Below are 24781 nucleotides of genomic sequence, written 5' to 3'. Positions count from 1 at the left end.
CTCCACCTGCAGCGCCTGCATCCCATATGGGCGCAGGGTTCTAGTCCCAGTTGCTCCTCTTCCAGTCCAGCTCTCTGCTGTGGCCCAGGAGGTCAGTGGAGGATGGCCCAGGTCCTTGGGCCCTGCATCTGCTTGGGAGACCAGGAGGAAGCACCTGGCTCCTGGCTTCAGATCGGCACAGCACCAGCCATAGCAGCCATTTGGGGAGTGAACCAACGGAAGGAAGATCTTTCTCTCTGTCTCTCTTTCTCACTGTCTATATCTCTACCTGTCAAATAAAAAAAAAAAAATTCCCACAGCAGCCAGGGCTGGGACAGGCCAAAGCCAAGAGCCCAGGGCCCACTTCAGGTCTCCGACGGGAGTGGCAGGGACCTGAGTGCTGGAGCCGTCACTGCGGCTCCCAGGTGCACCAGCAGGAAGCAGGAGTTGGAGGCAGGGCAGGTGCAGGGACCCAGATCTCGGATACGGGATGTGGGTGGCCCAAGGAGCATCTTAGGTACTGACACAGACACCCACCCCAAGTACTTTAGGAGCCCGGGTCAGGGCCAGGATGAAGAGCAGTTATCTGGACAGTGCACAAGACTCGCCTTCCTCTGTGCTCACTGGGTGGCTGCGGCTGCACTGGGCACCTCCCGGGTTGTCGGGCTGAGGGCCCCTGCGCCCATAGGCCACTGCCCAGAGGCCTCTCCCCAAGGCAGCTGACCACGCAGCCAGCAGGGAGAGCCAGAGAGGGGCCATTGGCCTGGGTCCCGATCCCGTGGGAGAGAGTCTCAAAAGTACCCTCCCTCCTCCGGCAAAAAAAAAAAAAAAAAAGGTTTAAGATTTTGAGGGCCGGCTCTGTGGCACCGCAGATAAAGCTCATGCCTTTAGTGCCTGCATCCCATATGGGCACCAGTTTGAGTCCCGGCTGCTCTACTTCCCATCCAGCTCTCTGCTAATGCAGCTGGGAAAGCACTAGACGATGGCCCAAGTGCTTGGGCCTCTGCACCTGTGTGGGAGACCCAGAAGAAGCTCCTGGCTCCTAGCTTTGGATCGGCCCAGCTCTGGTTGTTGCGGATGTTTGGAGAGTAAACTAGCAGATGGAAGACTTCTCTCTCTGCCTCTGCCTCACTGTAACTCTGCCTTTCAAAAAATTAAATAAAAATCTTAAAAAAAAGTATTTTGAAATTCAGCAGAGTTCTCACTCCACTGAATTAGGGAGACCAGTACTGCCTAAAAAGACTGATTGTTTCATGCAAAGGTTTGGATAGAAAACTGTAGTTTTTAAAAAGCAAGATGTGATCAGATTCTTACATGTCTGTAGCATTTCCTGGAGGTTTATATTTAAGGATACCGAGAAGGCTCAACATCCGTTTGGCTGTTTGCTCTGGCATCTCCTCTCTGATATCAACAACTTGCTAAAAAATAAATGGAAGTATGTTATTGCTGCATATCTAACAAAGAACAATATTTAAACTATCAAAACTGTTTTGCTAGCACATAACAGGTACAATGGTCTCTTCATAAAACAGATTAACTATGGAGGCCCCCAGATTCCAAGAGAGAGGGCACACAAGTCAGATCAGGATTCATATTAAGAATGTTAGGCTTAAAAAAGAGTCTCCAATGGAAAAAGACCAGTGTATGAGAGACATGAGCCAACTTGCAATACAATAAAACCTTTTGTTAAAGTATTTTCATTCTAGGACCAAATCCATTTATGTCTGGACATAGGGAAATAATGTCTAAATAAGGTACAAGCAGATAATTTTTGGGCTAGTAGCAAAACCTTAAAGATCATTTACTATTACTTTATAGGCATGGAAAATAAGGCTCAGAGAGGTCAAATAAATTGCCCAACCCACAGCTATTGAGGGCAGAAACCTGCTTTCTGGCCACTCTTCTCATCACGGAGGAAGAGAAAACTCTTACCTTTGGGTCAATCTCAGCCAGAACATCATTGAGAACTTGTAATAGTTGCATTGGCTCCAGGGAATCAAATGTGATTAAATTATAATTCTTCCTAAAAGGCTCTTTATTGAGATTGTCCACAATGAATTTGATTTGGTCACTCATAATTTGATCTTATAACTTAAGCTACAAATAAATACAGAGAAAAAAATTCTTCAACATTGCTAACAAAATTTCTGGGAAAAAAATGAGAATTAAATTCATTGGAAGTAGGCTTGAAAAGTATAATTCTACATGGTATACAAAAATGCTATTTTGTTGAAAGAAATCAGTTTGAAGACTGATAATAAAAGCTGCAGTATATGCTGCTAGTAGTTAACATCAAGTGTTTCTGTGTATACCTCAGGTTTGGCAGTGATCACTTGAATGAACATGGACAAGTGAATAATAACTCCTATCTACATCAATAGCTCTCTCACTCAGCTGTATAATTCCTACCCAGGAGTTAAGACTTGTTAGGCTGCAGACATGCTTCTAATAATTTTTTTTTTTTTAAAGTAGTCCACATTAAACATCCAGATCCAGATCCCCAGTTTTTCTAAAAATCAAATCTGGCAACACGGAGCCTACACTTGTGCTTGACCACAACCAACAGAAGCGGAGCAGATGCACACTTTCGCCTGGACACGCTCTCTGGTTCGGTTCTGGTCTCCCCCACCACACCTCTTCACCTGTCCGCTCCTGTTAAGGGCTTGGTGCCATCCTGGAGTAATGGAGGCCTTCATTTCCTTTCGCCTTCAGTGAGGCAACGATCTCCCATATTCTGGGCTCGATCTCTCCCCTTTCCGAATCATCTGTAGCTTCCCATCACATACAAAATAAACTCCAAGCTTCTTGACTTGGAGACTCATGACGTAGTTCAACCAGCCTTTCCCAACTTCATTTCCAAATTGTTACCTTTCACCTTTCAAACCTCAGCCCACGGAAGCAGTCACAGTCCACCTGTCGGCCTTCACCTAAAGCTGTTTTCTTGGCCTAGAAAGCCTGCTGCCATCTTTCAAGATTTGCCCACCAGATCCAAGTTTCTCCAGGAAACTTTTCTCAAGGTCTCGCTAAGTTCGACAGCAGAGTGAACAGCACCTGCCCTCCACGCTGACCGCACTTTATCTGCGCTTCTCCCCTAGGGTTGCTTTTTATCTTGTACTAGTTCCTTATGTACACATTTTCTATTCTCTCCTGAGCTGTAAATTCCATGAGGCCAGTACCTCTAAGCTCATGTTTGAACACCCACTAGATCTGAAAGAGTGACTTCTTCCACTGGACTGGATGAACTTGTGCATAGGCCCAAGGCCAGGAAAAAAAAAAAATCTAAATCTAAAGGCAATCAGGTTGATGGTGAGAGAGATAATAAGTTTTATAAAAACTGAATATCTGATTTCTTAATTGCTGAAACAGCTTTGCCAAAGTAAACTGCTTTAACTTTAGCAATTAAAAAAATGAGTTGCTAAAAAGAAAAAGAAAAAAAATTACTTCAGTGCTCCCCAATAGTAAAAATTACAAAATAGATGCTAATTTTACTCATGACCTAAATTGAGACAGAAAACATCTTGCCCTGAAATGGGTCTTTTAAACTGGGTGGGAGTAGCTGGATATTTAGGGAAAAAAATATATTATCATTTCTCCATAATGATGATAAAATTATGAACAAATAATTATTGCTTAGAAAATAAGTCAAAAGAGGGTAATACTCAGTGTGGCTGATCAATGAAAGATTTCGTCTAAAAAGGGAAAACCTTTACTTCAGTAGAAAAGAAAAAAAATCCACAATGCAGCAGTTTTTCCCGTCGGAAGTGTTTTAAACAAAAGTCCACGTCAGAGGCTTCACACACAGACATTTCTAATCTTAAAGGATTTAGAAATTCGCCCCGGGTCTCCGCTTTTATCCCGTTTCAAAAAACACAAAAACAAACCAAAAATCCGGGGAAACGAATACAACGTTACCAGTTAGGAAAAGAAAGCAGCTGGGTTTGAGAGCCCTAGCCGCCCACCAGCCTTCCAGTGGTCACCCGCTGAGGACAAAGATGCTCCGGGCAGGGAGCCTTCGCCGCCCCGTGGGCTCCGCGCTCCAAAATTAGCAAAAGCAATTACTCTCCCGCTTCCAGCGCGCAGTCGCCACGCTACTGCACCCGCACCCGCACGCACCCACGCAGGCGCCGAGGGGTGGGGGCAGAACCAAAACCAGGACGTGCCTCCCATCTGCACAGCTCGGCGCTGCACCGATGCTACCCCGCAGCCCCCCGGGAGCCCCAGACACAGGGCCGCGCGACCCCCGCGCCCGGCGAGGGACAGGGCGCTCCGCGGCCGACCGGGACCCTCGCGGGGGCCGCTCACCCCGCGGGCCAGCGGCCTGGAGGCCGGCGAGGCCCAGCAGAGGGGCTCGGCCCCCCATTTCGGGGCTCACACGCCTCGACCCCTCCACTGGAGGCTGCCGCACCAGGACCGGGAGCAGGGGGAGGTGCTTTCCTATTTCGGGGTTCGGGGGAGTTTCCGACCGCGAGTTGGCGAGGTTACCTCAAATTCTCCTCACGAAACCACTTCCCCACCCTCCCCCAGGAGGCACCCGGGCTCCCGCGGGTTCCTAGAGACGAGCTCCTTGGTAACGGTTGCCAGGTCGTGGCGACACGCCACTTCCGGTGGGGGCGGGCGCGCTTCCGCGGGGCCCTCGAGCGCGCGCGCTGTGGGGGCGGGGCCCGGGGCGGGAAAGGGCGGGCGAGCGCTGGGCCCACGCGCGAAGGCGGGGCACGTGGCCGGTGCGCTTGCGGGGCGTCGAGGGTCTGTGGGCTGTCGTCCCCACTCAACCAAACGTGGCGCTGACCTGGCGGGGCCGCGGTGGGTGGGGTGAGAGAGTCTTTGGCCTGGCTTTCGAATTTAGGTTTTTTTGACACAGTACCTCTAAATTGGGTTATCCACAGGAACAAGTGTAGCGTCTGGCAGGATTGGAAGAAATCACATTCATCACAGAGATTTCAGCTTTTGCGTCACGGCATTGGGCCACATTGCCTGCCCTGGGAACTGTGTTTTAATCCCGTCCCTTTTATATATATATATATATATATATATATATATATATATATATATATATATATATAAAATCAGAACCTGAAAAGGGGGAAGAAAATGGCCTAAGGCTCCTTGGGGCATCTGAGAAGATCTCCAGGCACAGGCAGAAGTAAGCCGCATCCTCCTGTGGTCTCAGGTTTCGCACAGTGCGGTAGGCAGGGTTGTGCCCTTGTCACCAAGGAGCTTAGAAGTCTCCTGGAAAAAAAGACCCCAGAAATGCACTACCTGGCTGAGGGGAGCCCTTGGTGAATGGTGTTTTCTAAGATTTAGTTGAAAGAGTGATGGAGGGAAGGGGAGAGGTGCGCACGCGCGTGCACACACACACACACACACACACAGAAAATCTCCCACCTGCTGGTTCTCTCCCCATAGAGCTGCAACGACCAGGGCTGGGCCAAGCTGAAGCCAGGAACATGGAATTCCATGTGGGTCTCCCACGTGGGTGCAGGGGTGCAAGTACTTGGGCCATCTTCTGCTGCTTTCCCAGGCACATTAGCAGGGAGCTGGATCAGAAGCAGAGCGGCCAGGACTCAAACTAGTGCTCTGATGTGTGATGCCAGCTTCCGAGGTGGTGGCTTAACCTGCTGTGCCACAATGCTGGCCTCTGTGACTGGTATTTTGGGTTTTTTGTTTTGTTTTTAAAGATTTATTTATTTTGAAAATTGGAGTTACACAGAGAGAGGAGAGGCAGAGAGAGAGAGAGAGGTCCTCCATCCTATGGCTCACCCCCCAATTGGCTGCAACGGCTGGAGCTGTGCCGACCTGAAGCCAGGAGCCAGGAGCCTTTTCTGGGTCTCCCACATGGGTGCAGGGGCCCAAGGACTTGGGCCATCCTCCACTGCTTTCCCAGGCCACAGCAGAGAGCTGGATCGGTAGTGGAGCAGCGGGGTCTTGAACTGGTGCCCATATGGGATGCTGGCACTTGAGGCCAGGGTGTTAACCCACTGTGCCACAGCGCCGGCCCCCTGTGACTGGTATTTTGAGAGTCTACTGCACTTTGTGATATCCATTGGCAATGAAAAACAGAAAGATGAAAATTAAATGCTTCATACCCTGAAAACTTAGTTTGTCTGCTTTAATGTCTGAGGAGAAACCAACTGTGGGTTTAGCCTCAGACTTACAACAACAACAAAGTCACAAATTAGACCCTAGTTATTTCCTGTACCACCTCGGCTGTGCAGGTTGTTGGGAACGCAGTGGAGGCGGGGACTCAACCTGGTCCTGGCCTCAAGGAATAGACAGTCCGTGAAGATGGAACAAGTGAGAGGTGGTCAAACAGGCAACACCCGTACAACTGAGATTAATGCTGCAATCAAAAGGAACCAGTGTTGACTGAACCCAGATGAAGAGCTACAAGTTTACTTGGGGAGGGCGCCCACCAGAGGCGCCGTAGTATCAGGAAAGCTTCCATCACGTGGACTGATGTTAAAGGATCGTTAAAAATTAGCTAAAGGGAAGGCGAGAGTTTTTCAGGCAGAGGGAACAGAATATGCCAAGACAGGCCTCCTTGCTGGCTGCCTTCTGACTGTTAAGAACTATTGAGCACCCTGCAAAGGGCTTGGAGAGAAACTAGATTTGGTCCCAATCCATAGACACCCATGACCAGTTTCAGGGAACAGTACTGAAGACCTTGAACATTCAAATCGCTTAAATAATCCTCAGAGAAATACTGCAAGGCCTGTTCAGGTGTGTACATGCCTAACTCACTGATCCTGCTGGATGTTAGGAGAGGCTCCTGGCTGCCTGGGTTTGCTGGGAAGTTTCCTCACCACCCTGAGCTTTCCTCCTCTGTAAGATGTGGCTACAGTAATACTTTTCAGTATTTTACAGTATTAAAAAGTACTTAAAACTATCACTTTCCTCCATAGCGTTGATGTGAGCACAGGTCAGTCAGCACAGGTAAAGCAAGCAGAACAGTGGGGGAAGGGCTGCAGATGGTTCTACTTTTTTTTTTTAATGAGGTGGTTTACTTTGCTCTTCCAGAGGATCTGCAGGTACAGGCTATAGGAAGATAAGAGTAATTTTTAGTCCTTCCGCTCCCTTCTGGCTGTTATATAAACACAGTGGAGAATGCAATCTTGAGTAAATTCAGGTAAGCCGTGAGATCCATCTGACTCCAGACAGCGAGCGATGAGATCCGCTGTGAGTCAAGATGGAGTGTATGTCTAACATGGTTGCACTGGAACACAGAGAAGGACAGGAGGCTAGTGCTTCCTGGGATCCACAAAATGACAAGCTTATATTCCAGCTTGAAGCAAAAGGAGAAGCCATAGAGCACCGGCAGATCCCAGCTCTGTGTTTATGTACAGTGCTCAGACGCAGGCCCAGGGCACACTCGCTGCCACCTCCTGCTTCACATGAGATAGGTCAGACCTCGAGTGGGTTCAGAGAGAGGTTGAAGAAAGAATTCTCTGCAACAGTTTCACAACCGTGATTACCTCCCAGGTCAAGCTGCTCATACAAAGACTTTTTTCCTTAGATGGTGTCGAGTCTTCTATGCAAGCCCCTAACGATGCCTTTTGGCTGAACTGTATTTAACATGTTTAACAGATGGAGAGGAGTTCCAGCCATATATGACAACCTCTCTGAAAGCTTTCTACTCCGACCCCATTCTCTCTTTTTTTTTCAGCAGCTTTATTGAGGTCTAATTCACATACATACAATTCATCCAGGTAAAGTACACATGTCCGTGGCTTTCGGCGTTTTCACAGCTATTCGGTCATCATTGCTATATAATACTAGAACATTTTCATTACCCCAACAGAAACCCTGTTCCCTTCTGCCATCACCCACTGGTGTGCAGCGAGAACTCCCCACCCCCAAGCCCTGGGAAACTGTTCATCTGCTTTCCAGCTTGATATGGACTGGCCTCTTCTGGACATTTCACATAAATGGAATCATAAAACATGGGGCCTCTTGTGCCTGGTTTCCTTCGCTTACATAACGTTTCTTCATCCATGTTGTAGCGTGCATCAGTACTACTTCATTCTTTTTTTTCTATGGCCAAGTAGTATTTCATGATATGGCTAAGCCCCTTTTTATTTATGCATTTATCAGGAGATGGGCATTTGGGTTGTTTCCACTTTTTGGCTGATACGAATAATGTTGCTGCAGCCATCGGCGTACACACCCGCACTCCCCTGTGGGTCCCAATTCTGTTGTCGCGGTTGGATGAGCGAGGTGTGTCCGTCACGGGCCCGGTGTGGGGGGCAGCTGTCTTGCATTCTTAGTGTCCTATCAGTTGTTAATTTTGTGGCCTCTTGGGTGCCCATGGCTCTAGACCACAGGGCCCGAGACAGGAATTCTTTGGCAGTTTTTGGCTGTAACAGCACAGCCCTGCTGCTGAAATCTACTCATCCCTGATCTGATTCTCACCAGCAGCCATCTGATAAGATGCTGCTGCTTGTGTGGAGAGGAGCTCTGTCTTGCAGCGGAGGACAGGGTGAGCAGCAGCGTAGAGGAGGTGAGAGAAAAGCTGGAAGCTTCCCCTTCCAGCCTTCTCATTTAACTGCGTAGACTCTGCAACGCTCATTCACAGTTGTGAGCCTCCTCTCTGGTTGTTTAGAGGGGAAGGAGAATCACTCCTGGCAAAGTGTGTTTTTCAAGACTCAGTTTTGTGTAAGATAAAAAAAAATGAGGGGGTTGTTATTTCACAGAGGTGTCTGATCCAGGGGTATTGTTACCTGCAGGTATGGCTTGATCTAGGACCTCAGTGATGTCATCATTATATTCTTTGTCTCTTCATCTTTCTGTTTCTCATCCCCTTTCCTTGGAGTGAGCGGCTAGTTAGCAGTGGGCTTACATTCTGTCTGGGAACTTCTATAAGAATAGAACCTTTGGGGCCAATAGTGTGGCATAGAAGGTTAATTTTCTGCCTGCAGTGCTGGCATCCCATATGGGCACCAGTTCGAGTCCTGGCTGCTCCACTTCTGATCCAGCTCCCTGCTAATGTGCCTGGGAAAGTAACAGAAGATGGCCCAAGCACTTGGACTCCTGTTCCTGCTTGGGAGACACGGAAGAAGCTCTTGGCTCCTGGTTTCGTCCTGGCACAGCCCCAGCAATTGTGGCCATTTAGGTAGTGAACCAGCAGATGGAAGATCTCTCCTTCTCTGTATATCTACCTTTCAAATAAATTAAAAAAAAAAAAAAAAAGACTAGAACCTTTTCTCTGAGAGGTTCGGCAATTTCCCCGGGGCCAGCTGTCATCTGTTGGTCCATAGCAATAGACAGGGATACTGGGTGAGGGTTGGCTCTCCAAGGGAAGGCCTGGCTTCTGTTATCAGAGGTGGCGATGCTGTGCCAACGAGAACCATAGATGTTCAGGGAAGGCTGGTCAATCGCCAAGGTTGGCTACAAAAGACCGGAAGGTGCAGAGAGATGAGCCTGTGTTTACTGTGGGGGAGCTTCTAGACCAAGGGGAGCCTTCTCCCGATTTCCTTCCAACAAAATTATCCTCCTTCAATGCAGGCTTCCACCATGGCCCAAATGAGGTCTTGAGATAGCAGCAGGCCCTCCGGATCCTCACACAAATCCGAGGAGGCCATGAACATCCGGTCTCCAGCCCCTTCTCGCTTGAGAACTTCCAAACAAGAACTTTCCTGTGCAGAGCCCAGGGAAGCCAAGCCAGTTTTCTGTTTTTGGTATTAAATTTAGACCTTTCATCCTGACCGTGAGATATTTCTGGATTCCGCACGAGTATTCAGTGAATGCCAGTTTTCAAGATGTTATCCCATCTGGGGCTACTCTGCACACTGCCCGCTTTATCTCATTCTTTTAAAACTGGGAAAAATGACCCAGACACAGGCACAGAATCGGAAGTGGGTTACTCTGTTATCCATTAATTGTCATTTAATGCCTTTGCCATCTAGGTTATTTGGAGTTGAAAGAAATGAAATCTAAATGGGAACCTGAACAGAGTTTTGCAGATATCCTGATTTGTCTCTGCTCTGGCAATTTAATCTTGTGGGTGCTGTTTAGTAGCATATTGTGCTTTCTTAAAAGGTAAAAAGATAAATAATACGTGACGCTGTCAACTACATGAATGAGATTCCGGAGTTCTTATTGAATGCAAGTCTTTCTGTCAAATCAGTTCTTTTAAAATGGGCTTCATATTTTTGAATGACTGTGGCTTGCAGAGACTGGCAATCACCGATGAGATTAATGGGCAATGTGGAAGAGTCAACATGCAATTCATATTAACTTCTTGGTTACCAGATTGGATGGAAATACGGGAGGCGCCTAATTTTCTCATCAGGTTCAAACAACACTCACATCGTCACCATATGTCAGGGTCTTGTTTAACCACGTCACCTGTGTCAGAACGGATCCGGATATTAATGGAGGAGTGTACTCCTGTTTGCCGTCCTCTTGAAATAGCTTCCGTTGCCCTGACCTGGGCAGGTTGCGATTCTGAAGCTGCATTTCCTGGGTACTTGAGTACTTCCTGCATAAGCTGCAGGCCCGAAAAGGCCTAAAGTCTTTGGGGGACGCTGTACTGGCTGCGCTCAATAGGAGGCTCCGTGGAGGTGGGTGAGGGGGCCTCCAAGACTGTGAAGAGAGAGGAGAACGAGCAGCCCCTAAGAAAGAGAAAGGATATGGCCAGTGGCTTCCAGGCTGGCCAGATCTCTCCTTGCCCCAGGCTGGCAGGGAAGCATCAGTGCCCGTGGACCTGAAAAAACCTGCAGCCAGAGACGATGGTGAGCAAGCAGTAGGTAGGGTGGGCCATTGACAGAAGACGGCAGGTGGTGCCTCAAAGCTCTGTGGCTGCCAAAGAGCCGGGCACTTGGCATTCCCTGGCATGTGGGTGAAGGGTGAGGTGTTCAACAATGAGATTACATTTCTTGCCAACCTAGCAGAATTGGATTTCAGTTAATTATAAGATGATGTCCTTCCTCTTGTAAATCTGAGTCATGGTCTAAAGTTGATAACCTATCAGTCAACATCCTGGCAGGGTAAAGATGGCACACTCTCAGCAATTGAGGAGAGCTTAATACAGGACTATTTATAAAGATGTGGACAGGGTGTAGGGAAACCAACAAGAGACCAGCAATGCCTTGTTCCCTACACCTGAAACAGAAAGAGGAGGAAACGGGCACCCAGCGCACCGGGGAGCAGCTGCATGCAGAGGGTTGGACACAGCCAGTCCTGACCCTGCCCACCAGCCACCCTCTGATCTCTTGCCTGGCCTCCATTGGTTAAACTCAACAGGCAGCCAAAGCGGGAGGGAGCGCCACAGAGGTCACTCACGCAGAGCCATCTGCCTGGATAAAGAACAGGGAAGAGGACAGCGGAGTGGGGATCCAGGGGGGCAGACAGAATCCTTACAGATTGAATTAAACCATCAAAGTGATGGGCGCTGAGGCCTTGTGAGGTCAGCTGATCCACTCCCATGTCCCTCAAGCTGTCCTTGCTCTCTTGTAGTCGGAGTTCATGGAGTTAGGGCTAATTCCATTTCAGCACACAGCCTGCACCTACATTATCTCCTTTAATTTCCACAACAAGGTTGCGAGGACATTATTTTTCCCCCCATTTTATGATAAAGGAAATTGAGGCCTGGAGAGCTGATAGAGGGCCCAAGATCACATAGGTAGTGACTAGTCAAGCCAAGATTCAAACCTGAGTCTACCTGGTTCCAAAGTCATTTTCACCAACCCACTAAACTCGTTCAGCAGAGACTGAGAGAGAGAAGCATAAATCAGGAGGCTGAGGTGGGAGGCAGAGGGATTTTCTGTGTGGGAGGACCAGGATGAACACACAGAACTATCTGGCTTTCTGTGCCTACAAGGTCATTGCTGAAGAGCCTCTCCTCTCACCCAGGTAGGACTAATGTTTGAAAATCCAACTGCATATTCCAGAATCAAAGAGGGAAAGAAAACACTTGGCCGAGGAAGGGGGAAAAAAAGCATATTTTCATTTCAGATGCCTTTCAAGTGCTTTTTTTTCCCCCAGCTGAATGTTTGGTGTATTTATAGAATTCAGGGGGAGTATTTAAGGGTAACCGGCAGTGGAGCTGCGTTTTGGGCCATCAGGGAGCTCAGAATCACGCAGGAAAAGGTTGATGGGAGGGGACAAGAAAAGGCCAAGAACAGCAGGGTACAAACTGGCTTTTTCCTTTGTGTTGCCAAGACCTCTCATCCTACCGGGCCGAAGACGTCAAATCAAGGTCTATGACAGTGCCATAGATGGAATTACAGAATCCAAATGATGGGCTAGTGGATGAATGGATAAACAAATTGTGAGATTCACATCCAGAATATGATTCAGCCATAAAAAGAAATGAGGTCCCTGATACACATTACACTGCGGATGAACCTTGAAACATGATGCCGAAGGCAAGAGGCCAGCCACAAAAGGACACACACTGTACAATTCCATTTATATGAAATATCTAGAGCAAGCAAACCCTTGGAGACAGAGAGCAGATTGGTGGTTTCCAGGGGCTGGGAGGGAAGGAAGAATGCGGCGTTAAGTGCTCGATGGATGCAGAAATTTCCTTTGGGGGTGACGGAAATGCTCTGTAAATAGATACAGGTGGTGGATGCACAATATTTTCTCTAACACACCAAATGTTCTTTCAAGTGGCTGATGTTATGTGAACCTCACCTCAATTTGGAAAAATAAAAGGAAGAAAAGGTGGCCTGTCAGAACTGTGGGTGGTCAACCAGCTTTCCCAAGTCTTCTAAGCTGCCTCTGTGTGTTGCAGCTGATGTCCCAGGCACTGCATGGCACCAGCCTAATTCATTCCAGTGTTCCATCCGTCAGGTAAGCCACTGCTTGGGATGCCCACATCCCACGTTAGAGTGTCTGGTTCAAATCCAAGCTCTCTGCTTCAAATCCAGTTTCCCACTGATGCACATTTGGGGGGCAGCACATAATTGTTCAAGTACTTTGGGCCCTGCCACCCATATGGGAGACCGGGATGGAGCTCCTGGCTCCCGGGTTTGGCCTGGCTCAGCCCTGGCTGTTGCAGGCATTTGGGGAGTAAACCAGAAGATGGAAGATCTCACTCATTCTGTCTCTGCCTTTCAAATAAATAAACATAAAAGAAATAAAAAAGAACAGATGCTTCCTGAGGGCAGAGACCTTGTCCATCTCGCTCAGGATCTGGCGCTTCACAGGTGCTTAGTGAATATCAAGTCGGCTGTTGTTGACTGAGCTCTGGGAAGCATCACTTCACTGAACTTGCTCAACACGTTTGAGCACCTACTGTGTTCCAGGCACTATTGCAGGTGCTGGCGGAGCAATGGGAGAGAAGGCAGGCAAGACTGGGCCCCCACGGCGTTCATTTTCACTTGGATACCCAACAGTACGGATGGCATCACTGCTATTACTTTGAAAAAAAAGGAAATAAAGTCAGAAAGGTCAATTTGCCCAAGGTCACACAGTTGGAGGAGTCACCGTGACACTCAGTGCTTCTGCCTGATGCCTTGTTGGCGATGCTGAGTTTTATCCAGAGCTGGGGATATGTGGTTACCCATCTCAGTTCCTGCCATTGCTTCACCGAAGGATCAAACTCGTCTTTCTGGGAATCAGACCCAGTGCAGAGGGAACAGGCAAGTCCATGACCTCAGAGGCCCTGCTTCCTCCACCCCAGCACCGCCCCCCCCCTCAGCCCTCACTCTGTGATGACGGCTCACACCTGGGGTGTTGCAGATTTGAGCCACAGGTCTCAGTCACCCCTTCTCTCTTATCAGCATGTGACATCCCCAAGTGGCTGGGGCTGCAGGCAGGGCAAAGAATGCAGCCCGGACAAAAATAAACCTGCCACATTCTTTGGCAGCCCCCTGCCCCTTCCCGCTCTGCAGCCATCCATCCTGGCAGCCTGGCCTGCCAGGGAACGCAGGGAGAGGGATAGCAGGGTGGGGAAAGCAAGCACTGCTGTCGTCCAACCCGGAGAAGAGAGGAAGAGAGAGTGAGAGGGAGCGCAGGAGCAAGAGCGGGAGAGAAAGAGAGAGAGAGGGAAAGAGAGGGAGAGAGAGAGGGGGAGAGAGGGAGAGATCACCTTATATGGGAACGTACGCAGACAATATGTGGCAATGGCTTAGAGGGCAGCAGAGGTCAGATACCAGACAGATGGAAGAAATTAAACATGGGACAGAGCGTGTTCCCGGGGCCCTGAAAACAGCTCTTGTTTCACAGCGAGTTTGCACAAAGCCTGGCCCGTTTTCCTTTTTTGCGCAAGCCAAGCAAGATGTGCATCCTGAACGCTACATGACTTTGAGTCGGACCCCCCCCCCCCCCACCGCCTGGCACAGGTCTCCACCCTTCAAAGCTGTTTCTTTGATGAACAGAATCCCTCATTGCGAATGAAAGGATGAGACTTATTTCTCATGCATTTCCAGGATCTCCCCAAAGCATGTAAATTGAATAGTTAACGAGTACATAATCTTTGCCTTCTTCTGACCATCATGCCTCAGGTGCTGAATCCGGAGTGAGGAAGATGACAGTGATGATGAGGATCATTTGCTGATCTGCACTCTACAAACATTTCATAATTTGAAATGGTGGGTGAATACTTCAACAATTAATAATAGCGCCGGCGCCGCGGCTCACTAGGCTAATCCTCCGCCTTGCGGCGCTTGCACACCGGGTTCTAGTCCCGGTCGGGGCGCCGGATTCTGTCCCGGTTGCCCCTCTTCCAGGCCAGCTCTCTGCTGTGGCCCGGGAGTGCAGTGGAGGATGGCCCAGGTGCTTGGTCCCTGCACCCCATGGGAGACCAGGAGAAGCACCTGGCTCCTGGCTTCGGATCAGCACAGTGTGCCGGCTGCAGCGCGCTGGCCGTGGTGGCCATTGGAGGGTGAACCAACGGTGAAGGAAGACCTTTCTCTCTCTCTCACTGTCCACTCTGCCTGTCAAAAAAAAAAAAAAAAAAACAAAAAAAAACAAAAAAAAAAAAACAATTAATAATAGCTTACTTAGCATCTTCCATTTTCCTATTGATGGTCCTGAACATTAATATAGAATCACCATCTGGTCCTTGTCCTTGCGGAGTTTCCCAGGAGGGAGGGGTAAGGTAGACAAGGCGGACACGGAGCAAATGCTTCCTCTGGGTGCTCTCAACAGCACTTGGACTTAGCTGCCACTGTCGTCTCCATCCAACACAGGACTTTTTTCCACCCTCTGCACCGTGGACATTGGTGGCTAGCTAAGTTTTCGTCTTAGAGGGGCTGCTCTGTGCATTGTGGGATCTCTGGCCTCTACCCATTAGATGCCAGTAGCAACCACCCCCTGGGGAGGATGCTGCTTCCGGTTGAAAATGCTGATTCAACAGAGGCTCAGGGTCGGTGAAGAAACGTCTGAAAGGTCATAACCACTGGCGAGAAAGACTCATGCCCTGGTCTGTCCCAGACCCGGGGTCCTCACAATGGCAACGTGGAGCCCTACTTTCTCAGCAGCAGATGAGCGTGAGGGTCAATGGCTGCCGAACTCACGCTCTCAAGGAGAACAGAAGTCACCTGGGTTACGCGGATTCTCTGGGAAGCCAGGGTCCAAAGAGCTGCTTGGAGGGGAAGCCTGTGAAAGATGCAGGGGAGGGGGCGGAGTAAGGACTTCAGACCGTGGAGCTGGGCTGACCCCCGGGAAAGGACAGAGCAGGGAGCAGGAGAGGTGCAGGGGTGAGGGGCTGCAGACAGCAGCGAAGTGCTAAGCGCTTTCTGATCAGGCAGACGGGGGCCTCCTGAGCCCAGGCCACCCAGGAGAGGAATCCCAGCTGCACAAGCTCCGGTACTGCGTTCTGGCACTGGCTGGGAGCAGCATGGGGAAGCGTAATGACCTTGGCGAGTCCAGAGGGGTGAGGGTAAGAGCTGGGAGACCATCTAGAAGGGGACGTGAGCAGTGCACTGTGTGGCTGCCAATCATCAAGGTGTTGTTTATTAGTTCCAGACCCCTTAGGTAGGGCAGCCATAGCCACAGCGGCATCCTTTGAGCTTACTTTTTTCTTTTCTTTTTTTTTTTTTTTAATACTTATTTATTTGAAAGGCAGAGCTACAGAAGGAGTGGGAGATACAGAGAGAGAGAGAGAGATCCTGCATCCTCTGGTTTGTTCCCTAAATGGCTGCAATGGCCAGGGCTGGGCCAGGCCAAAACCAACAGTTGGGAACTCCATCCTGGTTTCCCATGTGGGTGGCAGGGACCCAAGCACTCTGGCCAGTTCTGCTGCTTTCCCAGGCACATCAGCAGGGATGCTGGACCTGAAGTGGAGTAGCCAGGACTTGAACCGGTGCTCCCACAGGATGCCGGCGTTGCAGGCAGCAGCCTATCCCACTGTGCCACAACACAGGCCCCTCCCTGAGCCTTTTGAGGCCCTTTAAAGTCAGCTCCAACTGGAGTGGCACCAGTGAGAAGGGGAAGAGTGCAGCCGACCGACCGGGGTTACTTTTGAGCTGCTTGTGGTTGTGAGCACTCTGTGAGCCTGGCTGTGAGCACTCTGTGAGCCTGGTTGTGAGCTCTCTGTGAGCCATGGTTGTGAGAACTCTGTGAGCCTGGTTGTGAGTACTCTGTGAGCCATGGTTGTGAGCACTCTGTGAGCCATAGTTGTGAGTACTCTGTGAGCCTGGCTGTGAGCACTCTGTGAGCCATGGTTGTGAGTTCTCTGTGAGCCATGGTTGTGAGCACACTGTGAGCCATGGTTGTGAGCACTCTGTGAGCCTGGTTGTGAGCACTCTGTGAGCCATGGCTGTGAGCACTCTGTGAGTCATGGCTGTGAGCACTCTGTGAGCCTGGTTGTGAGCACTCTATGAGTCATGGTTGTGAGCTCTCTGTGAGTCATGGTTGTGAGCACTCTGTGAGCCTGGTTGTGAGCTCTCTGTGAGCCTGGTTGTGAGCACTCTGTGAGCCTGGTTGTGAGCTCTCTGTGAGCCATGGTTGTGAGCTCTCTGTGAGCCTGGTTGTGAGTACTCTGTGAGCCATGGTTGTGAGCACTCTGTGAGCCATAGTTGTGAGTACTCTGTGAGCCTGGTTGTGAGCACTCTGTGAGCCATGGTTGTGAGTTCTCTGTGAGCCATGGTTGTGAGCACTCTGTGAGCCATGGCTGTGAGCACTCTGTGAGCCATGGTTGTGAGCACTCTGTGAGCCTGGTTGTGAGCACTCTGTGAGCCATGGCTGTGAGCACTCTGTGAGTCATGGTTGTGAGCACTCTGTGAGCCTGGTTGTGAGCTCTCTATGAGTCATGGTTGTGAGCTCTCTGTGAGTCATGGTTGTGAGCACTCTGTGAGCCTGGTTGTGAGCTCTCTGTGAGCCTGGTTGTGAGCACTCTGTGAGCCATGGTTGTGAGCACTCTATGAGCCATGGTTGTGAGCTCTCTGTGAGCCATAGTTGTGAGCACTCTGTGAGCCATGGCTGTGAGCACTCTGTGAGTCATGGTTGTGAGCACTCTGTGAGCCTGGTTGTGAGCTCTCTGTGAGTCATGGTTGTGAGCACTCTGTGAGCCATGGTTGTGAGCACTCTGTGAGCCTGGTTGTGAGCTCTCTGTGAGCCTGGTTGTGAGCACTCTGTGAGTCATGGTTGTGAGCACTCTGTGAGTTGGTTGTGAGCACTCTGTGAGCCATGGTTGTGAGCACTCTGTGAGCCATGGTTGTGAGCACTCTGTGAGTCATGGTTGTGAGCTCTCTGTGAGTCATGGTTGTGAGCACTCTGTGAGCCATGGTTGTGAGCACTCTGTGAGTTGGTTGTGAGCACTCTGTGAGCCTGGTTGTGAGCACTCTGTGAGCCATGGCTGTGAGCACTCTGTGAGCCTGGTTGTGAGCACTCTGTGAGCCATGGTTGTGAGCACTCTGTGAGTTGGTTGTGAGCACTCTGTGAGCCATGGTTGTGAGCACTCTGTGAGCCATGGTTGTGAGCACTCTGTGAGCCTGGCTGTGAGCTCTCTGTGAGCCATGGTTGTGAGCACTCTGTGAGTTGGTTGTGAGCACTCTGTGAGCCTGGTTGTGAGCACTCTGTGAGCCATGGCTGTGAGCACTCTGTGAGCCATGGCTGTGAGCACTCTGTGAGCCTGGTTGTGAGCACTCTGTGAGTTGGTTGTGAGCACTCTGTGAGCCTGGTTGTGAGCACTCTGTGAGCCATGGTTGTGAGCACTCTGTGAGTTGGTTGTGAGCACTCTGTGAGCCTGGTTGTGAGCACTCTGTGAGCCATGGCTGTGAGCACTCTGTGAGCCATGGCTGTGAGCACTCTGTGAGCCATGGCTGTGAGCACTCTGTGAGCCTGGTTGTGAGCACTCTGTGAGTTGGTTGTGAGCACTCTGTGAGCCTGGTTGTGAGCACTCTGTGAGCCATGGTTGTGAGCACTCTGTGAGCCATGGCTGTGAGCACTCTGTGAGCCTGGTTGTGAGCACTCTGTGAGTTGGTTGTGAGCACTCTGTGAGCCTGGTTGTGAGCTCTCTGTGAGTCATGGCTGTGAGCACTCTGTGAGTTGGTTGTGAGCACTCTGTGAGCCATGGCTGTGAGCACTCTGTGAGTCATGGTTGTGAGCTCTCTGTGAGTCATGGCTGTGAGCACTCTGTGAGCCTGGTTGTGAGCACTCTGTGAGCCATGGCTGTGAGCACTCTGTGAGCCATGGTTGTGAGCACTCTGTGAGCCATGGTTTCTCACATCTGCCCTGAGAATGAGCAAACGTATCTGAGAGCTTACAGAGCTGCTGAACATGTTTATTTCAGCAGAGGGTGGAGGAACCCTCTGCCTGTCCATTTCCCTGCCAGCCACCCTCCTGTCCTTCCAACTAACTTTTTTTTTAAGATTTATTTCTTTATTTGAAAGGCAGAGTTAGAGAGAGAGAGAGAGAGAGAGAAAGAGGTTTTCCATCTACTGGTTCACTCCCCAGATGGCCACAACAGCCAGCACTGTGCTGATCTGAAGCCAGGAGCCAGGAGCTTCTCCCGGGTCTCTCAGGTGGGCACAGGGGCCCAAGGACTTGGGCCATCCTCTGCTGCTTTCCAGGCCACAGCAGAGAGCTGGATCGGAAGTGGAGCAGCTGGGACTCAGACCGGTGCTCGTATGGGATCTGGTGCTGCAGGATGGGGCTTTAACTCACTGCGCCACAGTGCCAGGACTCCAACTAACTTTCATCTCCACATCTCCACAAAGACCACAATTAGCACCACTTTGGCTAAATCTGGCACATAGGGACTGGCACTGTGGCATAGCAGGTAAAGCCACCGGCGTCCCATATGGGCGCTGGTTTGAGTCCCAGCTACTCCTCTTCCAACCCAGCTCCCTGCTGATACGCCTGAGAAAGCAGCAGAAGATGGCCCAAGTACTTAGGCCCCTGTACCCATATGGGAGACCTGGAGGAAGCTCTTGGCTCCTGACTTGGAATCGGCTCAGCTCTGGCCATTGCAGCCATTTGGGAAGTGAACCAGTGGATGGAAGATCTCTTTCTCTCTTTCTCTCTCTCTCTCTCTCTCTCTCCCCCCCTATCTTCTTCTGTAACTCTTTCAAATAAATAAATAAATCTTTAAAAATAAATAAATAAATCTGAAAGACAAGTTTTACTTGGCTTATGGGTTGTTTTTGTTTTAAAAGGCCAACATTTAAAAATTGATATTTCATATAAAAATTCGAATTTCAGGCTGCCTTGAAAAACTAGAAAACCTGGCCACCCATGTCGCATAGACAGGCAGAGCTGAGAAGAGACTGCCTGCTTGCAATGGGGCACGCACTGTGCAAGTTGGCACAGTCCCTACCACTCCCTATAGCCTCCGATCCGAAAGCCAGCATCAGTGGATGGTTCCCACATCTGTGCTGCCATTTTTCTCAGAGTAATACTCCTTTGTCCCACACACGTACCAAAGAGGAAAGGGTAGACCAGACAGGACCATGATCTTCCTCACACCTGCCTCCACGTCACTCACCCCAAACGCTGCAGCATCTGAATCTGCCTTTTAGTTTGCCAACAGTCAGCTTTCTGGTATCATAACAAACTACTTGAGACAGGCCACTTACGAGGAAAAGGAGGTGTATTTAGCTGATAGTTTAGGAAGTTCAAGGACCTGGCACCCGTATCAGCTCAGCCCAGGTGAGGGCTTCATGGTGAATGGTGGGTGGTGGAGCACAGGAAAGAACCAGTGAACTGCCACATCTGAAACCAGGAGGAGCAGGAGCGGTGGGTGGGACCAGGCCTACTCCTTCTACAATGATGCTCTGGTAGGAACTCCAGGGGGCACACCAGCAGAGAGCGGGCCCCCAAGGACCGAAGGATATCCCTCAAGGCCCCACCTCCCGAAGCTGCCACTGCCTCCCAGTAGTGCCATCTTGGGGCCCACGCCTTTAATCAAGTATCTCTGAGGCACCCAAACCAATACCCGAAACTTCCCTTTAAGGTCTCTACAATCCTTTACCCCTTGGTCTTTCATTCACAAAGCTACGAAGGGTCATCCACTTCTTCCAGACACCCAAGGCTGCACATGACTTCTTCCATGCTAGAGAGTTGCGTCTGGAAGGATAGAGTGATTTACCCAAGGTCACAGCCAGCTGGTGGCAAAACAAAGCCCTTCTGACTTGGCGTGTGATGGTTTTTTCCATTACTCAAGGTGACAACGGGTGCTAGAACTTCCAGTTGCAAATGGCAGAGAGTTAATTGGAACTGAGTTAAGCCAAAAAGGCAACTGACCGGGTCATATAACTGGAAAGCCCATGGGAGACACGCACTCCAAGTGCAGCCTGACCGAGGAGCTCCGAGCTTGTCCGCAGATCCCTGTCGCTCCTTCTCCAGCTCTCAGTTCTCCTCCTCTGTTGGCTTGATTACAAGCAGCTTCTCCAGTCAGGACAGCAAAACAGCTGCCGGCAGCTCTCAGTGTCATGCTTTTCTCTTCAAAGCCAATGAAAAGAGAGCTTCCCCTTCCAGCCAGCCAGCCAAATGGAACGGAGTCTCCTTGCTCTTGAATGGCCTGATAGCCATGGGCCCATAGGAGAACCAATTTACTGGCCGGAGGGGTTGACTAGACACAGGCCCCGTGACCACCTGAAGCCAGGGGGTTGGTTAACTGCTCCCAAAAAGGAGCTGAGGGCTAACAGGGGGAGGGGTGAAACCTGCAAAAGAAATGAGTGCTGGGTAAACACTCAGAAAAAAAGACGTTTGCTACACCAAGTCTTCCTTCTTCTCTTTGGAAGGTCTGTCTTTCTCCATTTGAACCCGTTCCAGGCCTAGGTTAAGTCTCCCAGATTTCGCCTCTCTGGGCCACAGTGAAACTCTTCCTGTAGAATGCGGGCCCCATGAGGATGATAACTGTGCAGCGCCACTCAGTGCCACAGCGGTGGCCTGAATGAGAGGATGAGGAGATAATTTGTGTGGTTTGCAGGAATTAGAAAACAGTGCCAAGATTGGAAGGAAATAAGCAAAAACGGTCAGTAGTAGTTATCTCTGAATGGTGGGATATGGGCGATTCTGGCTTTGGATCTTTATTACTTCCCGTATCATCATCTTTTTTTAAGTTTTATTTATTTTAAAAACAGCCGGCGCCATGGCTCATTTGGCTAATCCTCCACCTGTGGCACTGGCACCCCAGCTTCTAGTCCCGGTTGGGGCGTCGGATTCTGTCCCAGTTGCTCCTCGTCCAGTCCAGCTCTCTGCTGTGGCCTGGGAAGGCAGTGGAGGATGGCCCAAGTGCTTGGGCCCTGCACCCGCATGGGAGACCAGGAGGAAGTGCCTGGCTCCTGGCTTCGGATCAGCACAGCGCCAGCCGTAGTGGCCACTTGGGGGGGTGAACCAATGGAAAAGGAAGACCTTTCTCTCTCTCTTTCTCTAACTCTGCCTGTCAAACACACACACACACACACACACAGTTACAGAGAGAGGCAGAGACAGAAAGGTTTTCCATTCACTTGTTCACTCCCCAGATGGCCGCAACGGCCAGAGCTGCACCAATCCGAAGTCAGGACCCGACAGCTTCTTGCAGGTCTCCCACGTGGGTGCAGGGGCCCAAGGACTTGGCCCATCTTCTACTGCTATCCCAGGCCATAGCAGAGAGCTGGATCGTAAGTGGAGCAGCCGGGACTAGAATTGGTGCCCATATGGGATGCCAGCGTCTCAGGCCAAGGCTTTAACCTGCTGCACCACAGCGCCGGCCCCACTTTCTGTATCTTGTACTTGGAGGAAAAATACCAGTGGTAATGATGAGAAGGAAGTAAAGCAGGTCTGGTTGAAGCAGCTGGACAGGAAGCAGTGTTGGAGGGTAGGAACCAAGGGCGGATCCTGTGGTGTCCCTAACTCCCACCTGGGGCTGCACATGGCGTCGTGGCCAGTGAGAGCTCACTGGGTGCTAAGTTAACAGCATCAGGCCCTTTCAAATTCTGGGAACCCCAATTTTGGTGGTATCCTCCTCACATCTCTGTGCTTTGGAGCGGCAGACCCCAGCCTGAGCCCCGCCCTGTAGGAGGAGTCCCGATCAGCCTAACCCAGGGCTTCTCAGCCTTGGCACTGACATTTGAGGCCAGGCCGGCACTGCCCTACTCCTAGAAGGACATCTGGCAGCATCCCCGGTGTCAGTCAACTGGAAAGCAGTAGCATTGCCCCTTCAGCTCTCAGTTGTGACAATCAAGAATGTCCCCCAGGAGACAAAAGTCACTCCCGGCTGAGAACCCCAGGACTAAGCCTTCATGCCAATCACATTCACCTGGCCCTTGATTGGTTTACACAAGGCCATGAGACCCACATTTAACCAATGAGATGTGAAAGCAAATCTGGGGGAGGCGGTTCCTTTTATAAAGAGCAGCAAAGAAAATAGTGTTTCCTCTTCCCTGGGTGTTGCCTTACTCCGGTGCAACCTCTGGGAGAGGTGCTCCCTTCCTGTAACTGTAAGGGGAGCTCACCCATGGGCAAATGCATCAGGAGGAAGACAAAGAAATGGAGAGAATTTGCCAATGTTGCTGCATTGCTACGTTAGCCACCTTGCAGTTGTTCTAGGAAGCAAAATGTTATTAAGTACTGGAGGTAATACGAATTCTGCTTTTGTGTTAACAGCATCGTAGCTAGGGCAGGAGTCTGCTGAAGACATTGCACATGCGTCAGATGAAGTGACCATCAAGAGCAGAGACTGTTGGTTGGGGTGTGCATGCCGACTCTGGGTTGGGGATGGAGGCCTCGTTTGCTAGCCCCCTTGTGAGAACTTCTGTTGAGCTAAAGCTATGCCAGTTCCTTGTGGAATTGGCAGAACTGGGACCAACAGCGAGACCCAGAAAGGGGCTTAACTTCTGCAAAATGAGGAGTATTTGTACCAGCTCCCATTAGGTTTTATCACGTCCAAACTGCTACAAAACATGAACTTCTATTGCTTTTCTCTTTACATTTTTTTTTTTATTTATTTGAAAGGCACACACACACACACACAGATAGGGAGAAATCCTACATCCACTGGTTCACTCCTCAAATGTCTACAACAGCTGGGATTAGGCCAGGCCAACACCAGAAGCCCAGAACTCAACCCACACAGGTGGCAGGCTCCCAACTACTTGAGCCATCCTGCTGTCTCCCAGTGTGCACTTGAACAGGAAGCTGGAAATGGAAGCAGACGTGGGACTGGAACCCAAGCTCTCCAACATGAGATGCAGGTGTCCCAGGGGGCTTCTCGGCTGCTGTGCCATACGCCTGCCCCTTGTGTCATTTTTAAGCTGAGTCCACCAAACAGCCTTGTGGATGTCACACAGCCCACACATACAACACCGTGTGCATACCATCTGAACGGTCTAAATTTAGGATGTGGTGAAACCAAAATCACCAGTCAACTGTTTACATGTGGCCTTGCTTCTGAAGCTCTGCTCCCTCCTCTGAGCACTGTGGCAAGACTTTGTTCTGAGGACAAAACAAGGTCTTCCGTGAAGAGCGACAGGCACCACTCCCGGCCAGGTTTCTTGTCTGGGGTTAACAGCAGCCAATGCAGACCTGATGGTCAATGTTGGTGCACTGCTGCCCTCTGCTGGTCAGGAGCCACGGCGGGTTACCCAGGGAAAGGGGCCTTGGAGAGGGACCCCTGGGAAACAGATGGAGGGCAGGGTGGGAAAGCTTTTGTCCAAGGGCTCGGACCCAGCCCTCAGCAAAGCAGAGTCTGGAATGTGGGCCGCCTGAGCCCTAGCCCTTCCTAGAGGCAGCACCAGGCGGACTGGAGACCCCATTCTGGTTGCACCTTAGCCAGGCTCTCAGAGGTTTGCTGAGTTGGCACCCAACCGCCTGTGCTCATCCTTTGCTTCGCACCGGGGTGACCACCCGCGTCCCTGAGGACCAAAGTTCTGTTGGATGCTTGGTGCTCTACAAAAACGAGCTGGGATCCTTCCTTTGTAAGGTAGGCCAGAAAGTAAGGCTCAGAGAGCTTAAGACGTTTGTCCAAGGTCCGACAGCCAGCAAGCAGAGGAGCTGAACTCTACTTGAGACCCCAGAGCCACACTCTACCTGCCATCGAAACTAAACAAGCAAACAAGCAAAACAAAGCAGAACATCACCGCGGCTTCTGCTGCTGATGGGACTTAAAGCAATCTTGCTTTCTTTGGATGGCACAAATGGCATTTTTTTAAAAAAAGATTTACTTTATTTATTTGAAAGGAAAAGTTACAGAGAGAGAGAGAGAGAATTTCCATCCACTGGTTCACTCCTCAGATGGCCACAATGGCCAGCGCTGGGCCAGCCTAAAGCCAGGAGCTTCTTCTGGGTCTCCCACCTGGGTTCAGGGACCCAAGCACTTGGGCCATCTTCTGCTGTTTTTCCCAAGCCATTAACAGGGATCTGGATTTAAAGTGGAGCAGCTGGGATGCGAATCAATGCCCATATGGGATGCTGGCACCGCAGGTAGTGG

General features: G+C 50.3%; 1 protein-coding gene across 6 annotated transcripts in view; it reads right to left on the bottom strand.

The window, feature by feature from the left end:
* Positions 1 to 24781, bottom strand: part of IFT81 (intraflagellar transport 81) — a 128726-nt gene that overhangs the window by 84773 nt on the left and 19172 nt on the right. For 3 of the 6 annotated variants that reach the window (XM_051826756.2, XM_070066175.1, XM_070066174.1), the window contains exons 1-3: positions 4462 to 4635; positions 1912 to 2076; positions 1294 to 1397 (exon numbers count right to left, since the gene is read on the bottom strand). In XM_051826756.2, coding sequence (XP_051682716.1) covers positions 1294 to 1397; positions 1912 to 2055 — 248 coding nt within the window. In that variant the 5' untranslated portion in view covers positions 2056 to 2076; positions 4462 to 4635. Of the gene's footprint in view, positions 1 to 1293; positions 1398 to 1911; positions 2077 to 3891; positions 4106 to 4461; positions 4636 to 24781 lie in introns of those variants that run through there. The other 3 variants (XM_070066172.1, XM_070066173.1, XM_051826757.2) reach the window with 2 other exon arrangements.

The sequence above is a fragment of the Oryctolagus cuniculus genome, chromosome 21 (assembly GCF_964237555.1).
Source record: "Oryctolagus cuniculus chromosome 21, mOryCun1.1, whole genome shotgun sequence".
Taxonomy (NCBI): domain Eukaryota; kingdom Metazoa; phylum Chordata; class Mammalia; order Lagomorpha; family Leporidae; genus Oryctolagus; species Oryctolagus cuniculus.
Note: the sequence above shows the minus strand (reverse complement) of the source record. Positions and strands in the feature narration are given on the sequence as shown.